Raw genomic sequence first — 13,822 nt, 5'->3', positions numbered from 1 at the left:
TGGTGCTTAATATTGTAATAATTTATTATTATATATTTAATTCTATTTTTAGTCAAAAATTTACAATTTTCGTAAAATTTAATTTTACACTCCAAGATTATTATAATTATGTATGGTTTAGTAAAACGTAAGTGATTATTCATATGACATTTTATACGTTAGAAGATAAATATGTGAACTGTGAATACGAGTAACCATTGTACATCATACAGTCTTATGTCCTTGTAGTTTGAGCATATCAAATGTCCGTGTGCCGACATATTTAAGATTTTACCAACCGTAATAAACACAATGTTTGCCGTCCCTTCTCGATAGTAATTTTCATCACGATAAAAATTTCCTTGTAGTTATTAAGTTATAATAATAATTAGGTATTGTTATTTATAATTTTCATTTATTTAGTAAATAAATATTCGGTTTATATTGCATAGTACTAAAATATATGTTAATTAAGTAGTGTTTTTTTATAAATAAATAAATACCACAGCGGTTACACAAAGAAAATAAAAATAAAAAGTAAAAAATAATAATAAGAGATAATAAAAAATAAATAAATAGTTTTTATGACGAAAAAAAAAGAAATGCATGACCCCATTGAAATGTATTTGTTTATGGATTATTTTCTGCCAATCAGTTAACCTATCGAACAATTGATTATGAACGGTTCGACTGAAAATCATCACTAATACAATATGCAGCCTTTATAGAAGCTTAAAAAATATTTAACTCAGCACAACGGGTTATGACTATGCCAAGGCACGCGCCACTGGATAGCACCCCTGTATAATATATAGCCGAACGTTAATCTTTTCACACTCTTATCCGCAGGAAATGTGTGAAAACGACGGTCTTCGGCACACGTGTCTCCGATTCGTTTATTTAAGTCCGTTCGTCACGCGTCGTGTTAACACGTTTTTTTTTTTTACCCAGCAATATTCTTACCGCCAACGACGGGTCTTCGACCTATTGATGCAAAATTCTGATTCTGTCAACACACTTATTCTTCAATTTATTATTAATTTAATACAAATACAATATCTTGAACGAAATACGATTTCGTTACAAAATAATTGTAAATATCTCGCTTTAGTTTCATGTCGACATTAATACGACTGTAAATAATATTGCTGTTGACTGTTTTGTATTATGCAAAAACATCAGCGTCGAAATTTCATACCCAGATAATTTTACCTGATCGTATAGCACTAGTTATTGCTAATTATGCTATTTATAAATAAATAAAACTTAACACACCTTTTCGTGTTTTTTAAATATATAAGTCAAAACAACAACTTGGGAAACAAAAGTATATTCGTGAATATAACATTAAAAATGAACACACTTCGCGTGCCAAGAAACTATTTACTTTGAAAAATGAAAACTTCCATAAAATATATTACAGTTGAATCACAATGAAAAATATGATATTTATAATATGTAATTAGGAATTATACAATTATACACATTCGTGTTTATTTTTAAATCACTATCACCCACATAATAGCTTAAATAATATAATAATGTATAAAGTCGCTTTAATGAAATCAAATTCTGAAAATTTTTAACAAAAAAAAATAATTTTTATAATTTATGTTACAACGCCATTAAGTTAGTGCACTTCTCAATACACTACACTATATCATATATACTAATTCCATTATAAGATAATTTTAATTTTAATATTAGATGTATAAAAAGTGCTTTATGTAAATAAGTACTTTAAAATAATTATAAATATTCTATTTTAAGGAATAACAAAATTGAAATTATAATTATAATTGTTTTATAATAATATTATCAAAAACATTGAAATATTTTTTATATAAATAACTTATTATTATGATAAGAGCCATAAAATATTTTACATTTAAATGTATAATAATTTGAGTCGATTGCTATAAACAGAATTATAAAACTTCCTATTACTAAAAAAAGGGATTATACAAGGAAAAGAAAGGGACAGAGGTTTAAGGGGAAGACCTAAGCATAGTTGACCAGGCATGGTAAAGACAGATAATGAAAGAGGTAGCACAGGATTATTTAGGGAAGAAACTTGCAAGAAGCCTATGGGTTAGAGGCGAATCAAGACAAAGGAGTTGTCAATGTAGCCCGGAGGTTTAGAGAGATATTATATACATCAATGTATACAGTTAGAAGGGATAATTTATTTTTACAAAGGACGTTACAACATAGCTTTAGTTTATTATTATTATTTTACATTACAAACCGTGATATCAAAAAAAATATTTTCCTACTATAAATATTTTGTATTGTTTAAAATAATTTATTGTCATAAGAAACCTAAATTAATTAAGTAGAAAAATAATTTATATGCACAATTATACTAAAATTGTCACTTAATTCAATTTTTTTTTTTTTAATACTTTAATAGTAGTTATTTTATCAATTAATGGACTTGTAAATTCTAAGTTGATTACTTTATTATTCGGATGATAAATTAACATTCAAGAGAAACCGTAAAAACAATTATTGTTTTTACTGTTTACAAACTAAGTCTTTGTTGACTGAAACAGTTATTATTTATGTTGTTTTGGTGAACTTTGTAATTATTATTTTGAAAAATATAAAGCTTTTCTAACGATTAGTCTTACATTTGACTTGTAAATTAATTTGTATACAATTATTTTTTTATCACTGGGATATTATACAGTATGTTTTTTTTTTTTTTGGTTCATGAAAACTTTTTATTTATTAACATATTCCTTTTCTTCTTATTATTGTTTTTAATTTAAAAACATATTTCTCATAATGTATTGAAGTACTGGATATTATTATTCCTGGTTTTCAACAAATTCAAATAGTATAACATTTCAAAAAAATAAACACTTTTTAAAAACAATAAATTCAAAAATATAATATTATAAAAATATTAAATAATATCTTGCGCCTATATTTATACACTATTTATTAGAAATTACATAAAGTTGATCACAATACTAATCGTTATAATACTCGTACATTATAATCCGACCTATATATATATTGGTTTATTTATGGCATGTACATTTATTAGTGTCATTTGTTACTTAACGGTAATTTTCATATAATCACGTGTGTCCTGTTGTTTGAGATTTTCTCTGTTATACGATAATCCATAAATTAGATACATAAATTAACACTAAAACACCGTTATATGTTTTACGTATTGTATATATGTATCCATCAACTTCACCATTACATCTATTCTTATCGAATTACAACGTGGACCAAAAATCAATAAACCGTGGTTACACTTTCCCCCTGTGTGACACGATCATTACGCAAAATCGTTTCGCGTGATTTAGGCCCATTACCGTAGATAAATCATCCTCGCGGTCGCGGCCATAATCGATTCCCACCCGGCAAATGGGCACCGAGCCATTTAACAGGATTAGAAACACAACTACCCCGATAGATAATGCCTTGAATCAATGTCCTGGCACATTTTTATTATTTTTTTTCATTTTTATTTTTTGGTTCGGACGAAACTTTAAGTGGAGCTCTGCCAAAACGACATCGTGACGTGGGCAAAAGTCGTTGTCGTGTTTATTAAAGCCATTAAAGATTTTGGGTTAAAGGACCTTCCATATTCCATCAATCATATTTTTTTAGCTTTTGACAGTTTGGAGCAGAGAAAGGTAAAACCGTCGTTATTTCAATATGTCATCAAATACCTTTCATTCGTCATAATAATGAGTGATCGGTAGGAAAAAATTAAATAAAACTAAAGTGTGGCTGAACTAAAATCAACTCTCATAAATGACTAATTCGTAAACTATGTCGTTAATGCACACGTTCCCCTAATGATTATTGCACCAGGGATTCGGACCTACTACTCTGCATCCCTATAGGCCATATAACATCCTCACATGTGATAAATTATTCGACGCTAATTTCCGGTCTGAAAGTAATGCATTCGGATACTCATTGTTTACAATTAGATGGCCGTTAACGATCGGAGAATGTGTGATGACTTAGATGACCGTATACGCATGCTGGATTCTCGTGGCGCTCCCGTTAAGTTGGAAAGGCTATACCAAGAGGGTGCCTTTAGTAAAGTGTATCAAGGCGTATACAAGAAAAACGGCGGTGGATCTCAAGAAGTGCTTGTCAAAACTGTAACGGGTAAGTTTTAATGCATGGATCTATTATAATGTTATAATCATAGTTTATACACGTAGATCAATGCTCAAGTTGTAAGGGACTTTAGCGTTTAATTACTTCGTAGAAAGATAAGTCGTCCTCTATTCTTTGGATCACTTGTTAACCATTTTATTTTATCGAATATCATTGTGTGTCATAAATATAGTTTATCTTTTCCTTATATTTAGAATTAATATTGCTAAAAAAGTATTGAATAATTAATCAATTACCTTTCGTAAAATTGATTTTTAAAATAATAAAATATTAATAAAATAACCATCAGTCATCAGTCTGATGAAGAAAAAAAAGAATAAAAGAAAATGTATGAAATTATTGTTTATGATTCATGTCATCAAAACAAAAACGTATAAGTAATTTTTGAGGATTTTCAGAAGATATCGGAAGGATAAAAATATAGGTCAAGTTTCTTTTGTTTTGTATATGATTATAAAATCTTAGTTTAATTTTTAAATATTTGCACGCATTGTGTATGATAACAAAAAAGTGCATGCAGTGCCTTGATTATACCTATAAACTTAAGTTATAAATTACGTGTTTCTTTATATTTTCAGTTAATATTTAATATTGTAGTATAATACCATGTTCATTGTACGAACAATTCATATTTTATTAAAACTGTATTACTAATCGATTATATTATCAGTGAATGAAGTTTCTGTAAAAAATATTGTAAATCGAATGCAACAGAATAGTATTATAATGCATATAAGGCATAAGTGTGATGCTATATCAAATGAAAAATTGATTTATTTTGCTGAATATTTGCTGACAAGAATAGAAATTTACATACCATTAGCATTTGCGATAAATTGCGCCTACTTTTTCTTGTGTAAATAAAAATATACATCATACATTCAAATGTGTTATATTCGTAACGATGACGCTTTCAACCCTTCAAAATATTCGTTCTAGTAATGTATTCTAGTATTCTATTTTCGGATATCAATACATACATATATATATATATGATTCTTGTTTATAAGGTATAATAGAAATTTTTTTTGTTAGATATTATAAAGACAAAAATAATTGTATGGTGAATTATAATAAATTTACTTTATTCACAACTATGGAAAAACTATGTTTTTAGATTTATAGTAATTTATTATATTTAATAGTACTCGAAACTTAGTATTCACTATTTTCAACAAAAAAACTTAACTACTGCGTATAAAACTTTGTAAATAAACAGCAAAATACTCAAAAATATTAGCTACTACTCGTAAAAGAAAACGTTGAATAATTATTTTGAATTTGAATTGGTTTTGTAAGCAATCAAAAGATTTAGGTTGCCATGTCAGTTCGATTATTTTTTTAATTTAAAATATTAAATTGTGAATTATAACTAGAACTGAACTGGGATTTTAATTTTCTTAAAAATCACGAAAAATTACCTTAAAAAATGCAAAAATGATTTAAAAAACTCAAAAATGCCTAAAATATGCCTACAATAAAATAATATACTACTATACTACAATACAATAAAATACCTACAGTAAATTTTTGTAAATATACATATTTTTTTCTTGTTCTTCAATTTGTTCTCTTCGTTGTACTTAATTTATATGTTGTATTATAAAACGTTTATCAACAGCAACTTTTACATTGTATACCTTACATAACAACACTAATCCGTCGATAGAAAAAATCTATAATCTATAATTTTAAATTCAAAAACACCAAAAATGACTTAAAAACCCCTAAAATGCCCTAAAAAATAAGAAAAATGACCTTGAAATCAAAAACTGTCAAAAAATACAAAAGAATGCAAAATAAAATTTCTTATTCTAATTTAAAAGCACCTAAAACATATCTGTAACAAAACGAGCATTGTACAGAAAGCTTCAGAAAAAAATGCAAAGTCCATCGGAATCCCAGCTCTAATTATAACATATAATACTTTTCAAATTGTAATAATAACTAAAATTATTAAATGAGGCCTTATTTTTTAAGTTGTTTACAGCCGCACTTTAAGATCTTTTAAAATAGACGATTTCTTATAATTTTAACACTACCCAAAATATAAGTTAAATATAAGTAATTTATTCCGTCAAACAAATATAATACTATTTAATTTATTTAAGTAATAAAAATAAATAGAAAATAAGATAAATTAATATTAAAAAAATAGAACTAAGTATTTTTACATTTCAATACTGACTCAATAATACGATTAATTTTAATTCTAATAACTGATGAATACGTTAAATTTAAATTTTAAGTTATGATACTATTGGTAAAATTAATTTCGTATTAACTGCAGAAAAAAGCAGTATGACCTTTTTTCAGAATCTATTACAATCAATTCGTGTATTAAAATATTTAGGTATAACTAGCTACAACTTAAAATAACACTTTTAAACTAAATAACTAACTAAAATACTATTTTTAATGTATGGAAAATAATATTAAGTGTTATGCGATGTATCTACTGTCTCATTTCATTGTCTTAAACCAATTATAATGATTTGTATTAAAATATAATCACTATAAAATTATGTATATGTGTTTTGAAATTTTATTTATCAAATTTTAACTAAATAAATTATTTTCAAAACTAACAATTATTTATTTTAGTTAACGATTATTTCTTTAAACACAAATTATCTTAAAGTTAAAAATAAAAGTTCTAATTGTAAGATGAAATCCAATAAAATATTCAAAAAACTACTTGATCCATTTGATTGAAACGGATGATAGTAACCTTAGTAGGCTTTTCAACTTCTGGCCCTTTTGAAAACCTATCAGACTGTGATGAATTATAAACGATTGCTTTTGTTTCATATTATATTTATTGCATCGAAATCGTTTACTATTTGACTTCAACAGAAAAAAAATAAAAAAAAAAATAAACCAAACAAGATCAATTTATGTTTGATCAACTTGGAGTCCCTCGGGTCTGCAGTGTACCTGCACGTTTATCTGAAAAGATAACTTTTGTCGTCCACAAAAATCATTTCATCGAAGACGAAACCAATTTTCAATCTCAGTCTTACTGTTTCATCATCTCACGATCTCCTCCTCCCTTCATGTTCGTCATATTTTCGGTAATATCCGCTACTTGGAATGTGACGTCGTTGTACTGAACGACTCGCAAATACTCGCAAAGAAAAAAATGTATGAATAGATAGGGGAGGGAGGGAAAAAAAGAAAAATCGAAAGGAATAACGTAAAAATAAAAGCTTCATAATTCCCCTCATGCGGATGTTTCGCACCGTGTAAAGGTCTCTGCCGCCGGAGACGCCTGGGAGATTTCGATTCATTCACGTATATTCAATTTCCCCTCCGGTCAGCACTTAATCCCTAACGAGATAAAAATATTACCTGGAGGCTGTGTTTGCTCGGGTCCCGGGGAAATGTTTGTTCTACTCTGCCCTGTTCGCTTCACCTGGCCACCATGCACGAACCAACGTAAACACGATATCCGTAATACCTAGTCTCGTTATATTGACGTAGGTACTGTGCGATTATGTATTCCGGTCTAGAATTTTCTCGGTAAACGGAACATATCTGATGGATTCACCCAGGTCACTTTTCTCATATTTTTCCTCACTCGCATATCGATACATTCCATATATCTACCTACTGCTATTGAGAGACGGAATCCTTTATTCTGGTATAACAATGTATATATTATATTTTCCAGTATGTATACATACGAATAGTTCAAACAGTTCAAAAATATATGTCAAAGCTAACAGTTTTTTTTTACTTCCACTATTGATCATTTATACATAAATAATAGTTATTTCCATTAATATTTTACATCCCTTTTATATTTTACTTCACGACTTTTATTTTCCCAATTACTTGTGCCATTTTCAAATTATATCAAACTTAACTTTATTAATATGCCTAGTATGTGTTTTACTTTTTGAGTTTTTGAAATGAAGATATAATTGTATATAATAACGCAATAAAAAGGCTAAGATGATAATTATTATTTTCAAAATGAAAATATAAAACAGAACGCATAATGATTACCCATTAAATTGTTATTCTATAGTTATTTCATTTAGTTTACATTCTTGGTAACAATTTATTTTCTTGCAACTGAAATTAACTAGTTTGAATTTATATGTTCTATTTTTACTTTAGACCAACTATTTATTATATAATTGTTATTCAATGTATTTATAACTATGGATCAAGTTATAATAATAATAATGCGTTTTCATTAAAAATGTCATGATCAGATTATTTTGGCTTGTTTATTTTAAAGTATTAATAATATGTATTTTTGAAAGAAGAAATGTACTGCTCCTTGAGAATGATTGAGACGAAAACTAAATAACATTTTTTTTAACATGAAAATATTGGAGAAAATACTTTCTGTAATTTTAAAATATTTCCATATTCAGTTTATATACTTTCTATTAAACATAAATGTTTACACATAGAAAAAAACTATATTACATCATACTTGTTTTTTACATAAAAAAATTACAATAAAGCATAACCTCAGTTTACAGCAATGTGGTGTACGAGTATTACATAAGTATCTACCCATACAATGGTGAAACTCATGAGCGTGATTTATTTTCATCACGATCTTTTACATGTTAATAACTCTTTGGAATTTCGTGCATGAACCATTTATTTTGATCCTTGCATTTTGTACAGTTTATTTTTTTATTTTTTATGTTGGAGGGTCGCATACGTTTTCCAGTTCAATCGTTGTCGATTATTAGCTCAGTAAAAGGGCTACTTTGAACGTTAGCTCAAGAGAACGAGAAAGTTACAGACAAAGGGAGTAGAGGCTAATGAAATATATATGTATATATATAATATATATTGTAATAATAATAATAATAATACAGGTCCCCTCGAAATAATTCCCTGTGGAATTTATTGTCAGACATGATTTAAATTTATGCTGTCTACTGGGTCTGAATATGAGCGATTTAAAATATACACGAACTGTTTACTTCTGAAATAACTTTTCAGTATTTTTACTTTTGATATGACGATGGAAATATTTATAGTATTTTATCTAATGATAGTATTTATTTTTTTCTTTGAATATATCTATCGTTATTATAATTCAACGTTATAAACATATATATGATTATTATTATTGTTATTTGTTATTGTTTAATAATTAATATACCGTTACGTCTAATATTATACAATCATTATGTTCTTGTTAATAATTAATATCAATATATTATTTTGATTCACAGTCGATGCTGCATCTCAACAAATTAAAATGTTTCTGACTGAAAGCCTAATGTTACACGGTGTTCCGAAGCATGTAAACATCTTGCTGCCAATAGCTGTATGCCAGTACTCGAATAAACCACCAATGGTATTATTTCCATTTAGTAACAAAGGGAATCTTAAAAAGTAAATAGTCCTATTTTATTCATATTTTGTAGTAATGTTAACGTTGTAAACACGCATAAAACTTATAAAACTTTCATGATATAGGTTTCTCTGCGATTGCAAAAAGAAAAATAACGACTACTACAACTTGACTACGCAAGATATTGTCAACATGGCCGTACAACTTAGTCTCGGCAGTGTATTCCTTCACAGCCAAGGAATTTGCCATAAGGACATAGCTGCCAGGAATTGTGTGTAAGTAATATATATGTATATACATGTTTGTAGATCACTTTGATTAAATTTGTACAATAGTGTAGTATATTGTACCTAGATTTTAATAATAAACTAGCTACTGAAGTGCAGAACAAAAATTATATTGTCCTGGGTAGTCGACAAATTTTGAAAAATGTATTAAACTCTATACCTAACTCATTTTTTACAAAAAAAAAAACAAAATAAGCGTATATTAAATATAAATAGTGATTTAGACATTTTCAGGAAAATTAATTCAACACTAAATTAATTTTTTTCTTCAATACATTCTAAAAGGTAAGAAAATACATTAATTTTTTAAAATATATTTTTATCTTCTATTAACATCTTATGAACCTGATACGTAACAAACAAATTATATTGATATCAAAATTTATTATTTTTTAACAAGTTATTTATTTTTCTATCAAGTTTTGATTTTATGTAAAAAAAAAATATTACAAAATAAATTACCACTGTTATGAAATTGCCATTAAAATTAGTTTGTAATATATATTTAAAAAGCTAGGATTATTTTTCCATAGTATTTTAGCGTTTGATGTGAAGAAAAATGCAATTTATTTTTTAATTAAAATGGGACAGTAAAATAAAAAATAAACTAAAATTGTATTTTTGAAAGTAAAGGTAACATATATTGGGATAAATGTGTACCTATAATCATAAAACACTATTAAATTTAATTACATTTTTAGCAATTTAGGAAATCTATATAGAAAAATGATATGCATTAACATTTAATATTTTATTTCACTTTTCTAAATAAATTGTATTTTAATGTTAAATTGTATTTAAATTTAAAACATTATCTACGTTATTTAAATATTTAACTTCTTCATATAGTTATAAAAACAATTTAATATTAATTTGTTTTGAATTTTCAATGACATGATAAATAAATTTACAAATTTATCAAATGTTATAATTAATGTGCCGAAAGCCAAAATAAATTAAATTTATTATTCTCCTTATGAAACCAAAAGTAGTTACTGTTTATTGATTTTAAAAGATCCTAAATCTCAGTTTTTACATTAAATCAAGAATGTAGTAACTTTTAAAGAGGGTGATTATCTGATTTGGAGACTCTAAGAGAACTTGTTACTTATTATAAATAATTATTACTAGACTAAATAATTTTGAACCACGTATCAACTTTATTAAGTATTTCAAATAGTTCCAGCTAAGAACAATTATAAAAACCGTTTTGTTAAAAATAAAATATATTTATTGTAATTCAATTACTTTAAATATTCAAAATTTTAACTAACAATCAGTAGCTTTATTTCCTTAAAAAAAAAAAAAAAAATTAGTTACTTTCAAAAATAACTTGATAAGATTATTAAGATGTCCTATACACATTATTGAACGAGTTACCTCTTAAGTTTCTCATAACACTGCGTTATCGTTCATTCATAATTCCCATAATTCCTTTTGAGTCTAACATTAGGCGTTGTATATAATCACTATAAATACGTATTGTGTGGGTGTATACATTTAGGGTGGACGAAAAGTTGCGGGTCAAGCTGGCTGATAGCGGATTGTCCAGAGACCTGTTCCCTGACGATTATTCTTGTCTAAATGACAATGAAAACCGACCTATCAAGTGGATGGCACTAGAAAGTATTACTTTACGCACCTACAACGGTGCTTCGGATATGGTAAGTAGCAGTACTGTACAATATATTGTACATCGTTATTTAGTTATACTTTGAGTATGAGATGGGGTAAATAATACGGTCAACTGAAAATTAAATATTTTTATTGTAAGACATTTTATATAATCACCAAGTTTTTCCACCAATTATAATAAACTTACCAAATAAAAGGGTATTTGATAAAAAAAAAAAAAATAAAAAAAAAATTTAAACTGTAGGCTGGTTTTATAATCACAGAAAATACCACTTACCGGTAATTTTAAACCTGAGTTTTGCAAAATATTAATTAATTTTAATCTACTAATAAGTCAATTTCATGTATTCAATAGAAACTAATAATTTTTTTATTTATTTTTATTAAAACTTAGTGTAACAGTTAGTCTCAACCATTATTATCATTATGGAATTAATACTTAAAAGTTGCTGTTTTTAAATTAAATTACATAATTTTCTATTATACCAGAAACCAGTTTGATTATAATATTAAATATTTAAGCGTAAGTAAAGTAATAATATGACTTATTATTGATGTAAATTATTTTAAATTTGTATATTTTAAAAATAATTTAAAAAAATTTAAACGTAATAAAAGAAAAATTAATTCAATATCTATTTGGAGATTTTTAACTTAGTGAAACTAAATTCGATAAATAATATTACAATTTTATTAATAGAATAAACTGGATAATGATAAGAATAAATGCGTTTTATTTCATTATAATTTTAATATAGGGAAAATATTACTATTATATTTCTTACGTCTTATATATTAACTAAGAATAATTTATTTATAATGAGTGGTTAAATCGATAAAAAATCAAGACAGTAGAAGAAAAAATGATTGGAAAAAATATTATTTTTGTATTTTTTCGTTCAATTTAACAACAAAGGTTAAATGAAGCGTTTTTTTTTTTTTAAGTAAATTAATAAATTGTACCTCAAAATCAGGGGAAACTATATTATCATAACTAGATACCGATTTTTCTTTGAAAAATTATCAAAATTGATTATTATTATTAAATTTATATTGCTGGAATTCTTTTCAATAAATAATATACATTATAATACGTAAAATGTCCAAAATTCCAAAAATCTGTACTACTATAATATATAGACTAGACTATTCAATTTATTCATCAAAATAATTATATCATACCTAATAATCTAACCTATAATAATGGATGATATAATTTTTTTTTTTTTTTAAAAAAAAAAAAAATTATATCATCTATTATTATAGTTATAGGTAGGATTTTGAAATTTATAAGACTGTAAGAAAAAAAACCTCTTATATAAGACAATTATGTACTAAAAACTAAAAACGTTTTCTAAATTATTTTAAAAAAACTACAGAAAAATTTAAATAAACGTATTTGTATTTTTCAATCTGTTCTTATTTTTAATTGAATACGAAAAAAAAAAAAAAAATATGAGATATATTTAAAAATTTGGTGTCGACAACCAATCAACCATTAAGCAACTTTTGGGTGTAATGTTAATCTAAAAATAATATAAAATAAATAATTTGATAATTTGATTTTTAATTTGATCAATAATATACGATATTAGGTATTTTGACTTGTGTCGTTAACAAATTGTGTTGAAAGATTAATATTTTTCAATATTTTCAAATAACAATTTTCATTGGCGATCGAGCGATAAAATATTTTTATAATTTGATGTACTTCCGACATCCACTGAAACCATGGGCATACATTTGAAGTGTACATCATGTCTTCTGGAAATATTTCCATTGATTTTTTTTAACCAATAAAATCAAATATTTTGATATAAATCCGATTGAGATACAACCTTGAAACATATTACGAGTATAAGATATAATAATAAATATCGACCTTACACTTTAACAATTATAAAATTGTTTCAAATACATAGTTCTAATATAAGTTTTGTAAAATTAAGTTTGTAAATTAAAATAAAAAACTTTAAAAGTAAAAAAAGATAATTTTTATGTTATAGTAGATTAAACTGAATTATATTACAACTTGAGATCTACCTATTATTTGAATACAAAGGATACGTAGAATCCATATTATTTGAATAGAAAAAAAATTGCAACACCATTATTATTGGAATTGTATTTAAAACTAAAATTTACAAAAATTATTAAAAAAATATTTATTATATTCTATTATAAGTATATCTGAAAAATCAATTTTTCATTTTTTTCTACAGTGGTCATTTGGTGTTTTGCTTTGGGAACTGGTATGTTTAGGTGCTCAACCTTACGCAGAAATCGATCCGTATGACCTGAGTCTTTACCTGCAAGAAGGATACAGACTCTCACAACCAATCAACTGCCCAGACGACTTGTAAGTACTTATAAAGCAAAAAATATCATCAAACTACATTAATCTGGATACCATCCAAATAAAAGGTTTCTT

The 13,822-nt window shown here is 25.8% G+C and overlaps 1 protein-coding gene across 2 annotated transcripts in view; it reads left to right on the top strand.

Moving 5' to 3' along the window:
- Positions 1-13,822, top strand: part of LOC112683142 (tyrosine-protein kinase Dnt-like) — a 62,729-nt gene that overhangs the window by 48,332 nt on the left and 575 nt on the right. For both annotated transcript variants that reach the window (XM_025554044.1, XM_025554043.1), the window contains exons 7-11: positions 3,942-4,125; positions 9,348-9,510; positions 9,595-9,744; positions 11,261-11,420; positions 13,614-13,750. In XM_025554044.1, the coding sequence (XP_025409829.1) occupies positions 3,942-4,125; positions 9,348-9,510; positions 9,595-9,744; positions 11,261-11,420; positions 13,614-13,750 (794 nt within the window). The remainder of the gene's footprint in view (positions 1-3,941; positions 4,126-9,347; positions 9,511-9,594; positions 9,745-11,260; positions 11,421-13,613; positions 13,751-13,822) is intronic.

The sequence above is a fragment of the Sipha flava genome, unplaced genomic scaffold (genome assembly GCF_003268045.1).
Source record: "Sipha flava isolate LNK unplaced genomic scaffold, YSA_version1 220_pilon_pilon, whole genome shotgun sequence".
In the NCBI taxonomy this organism is placed as follows: domain Eukaryota; kingdom Metazoa; phylum Arthropoda; class Insecta; order Hemiptera; family Aphididae; genus Sipha; species Sipha flava.
This window is presented reverse-complemented; position numbering and strand designations above follow the sequence as displayed.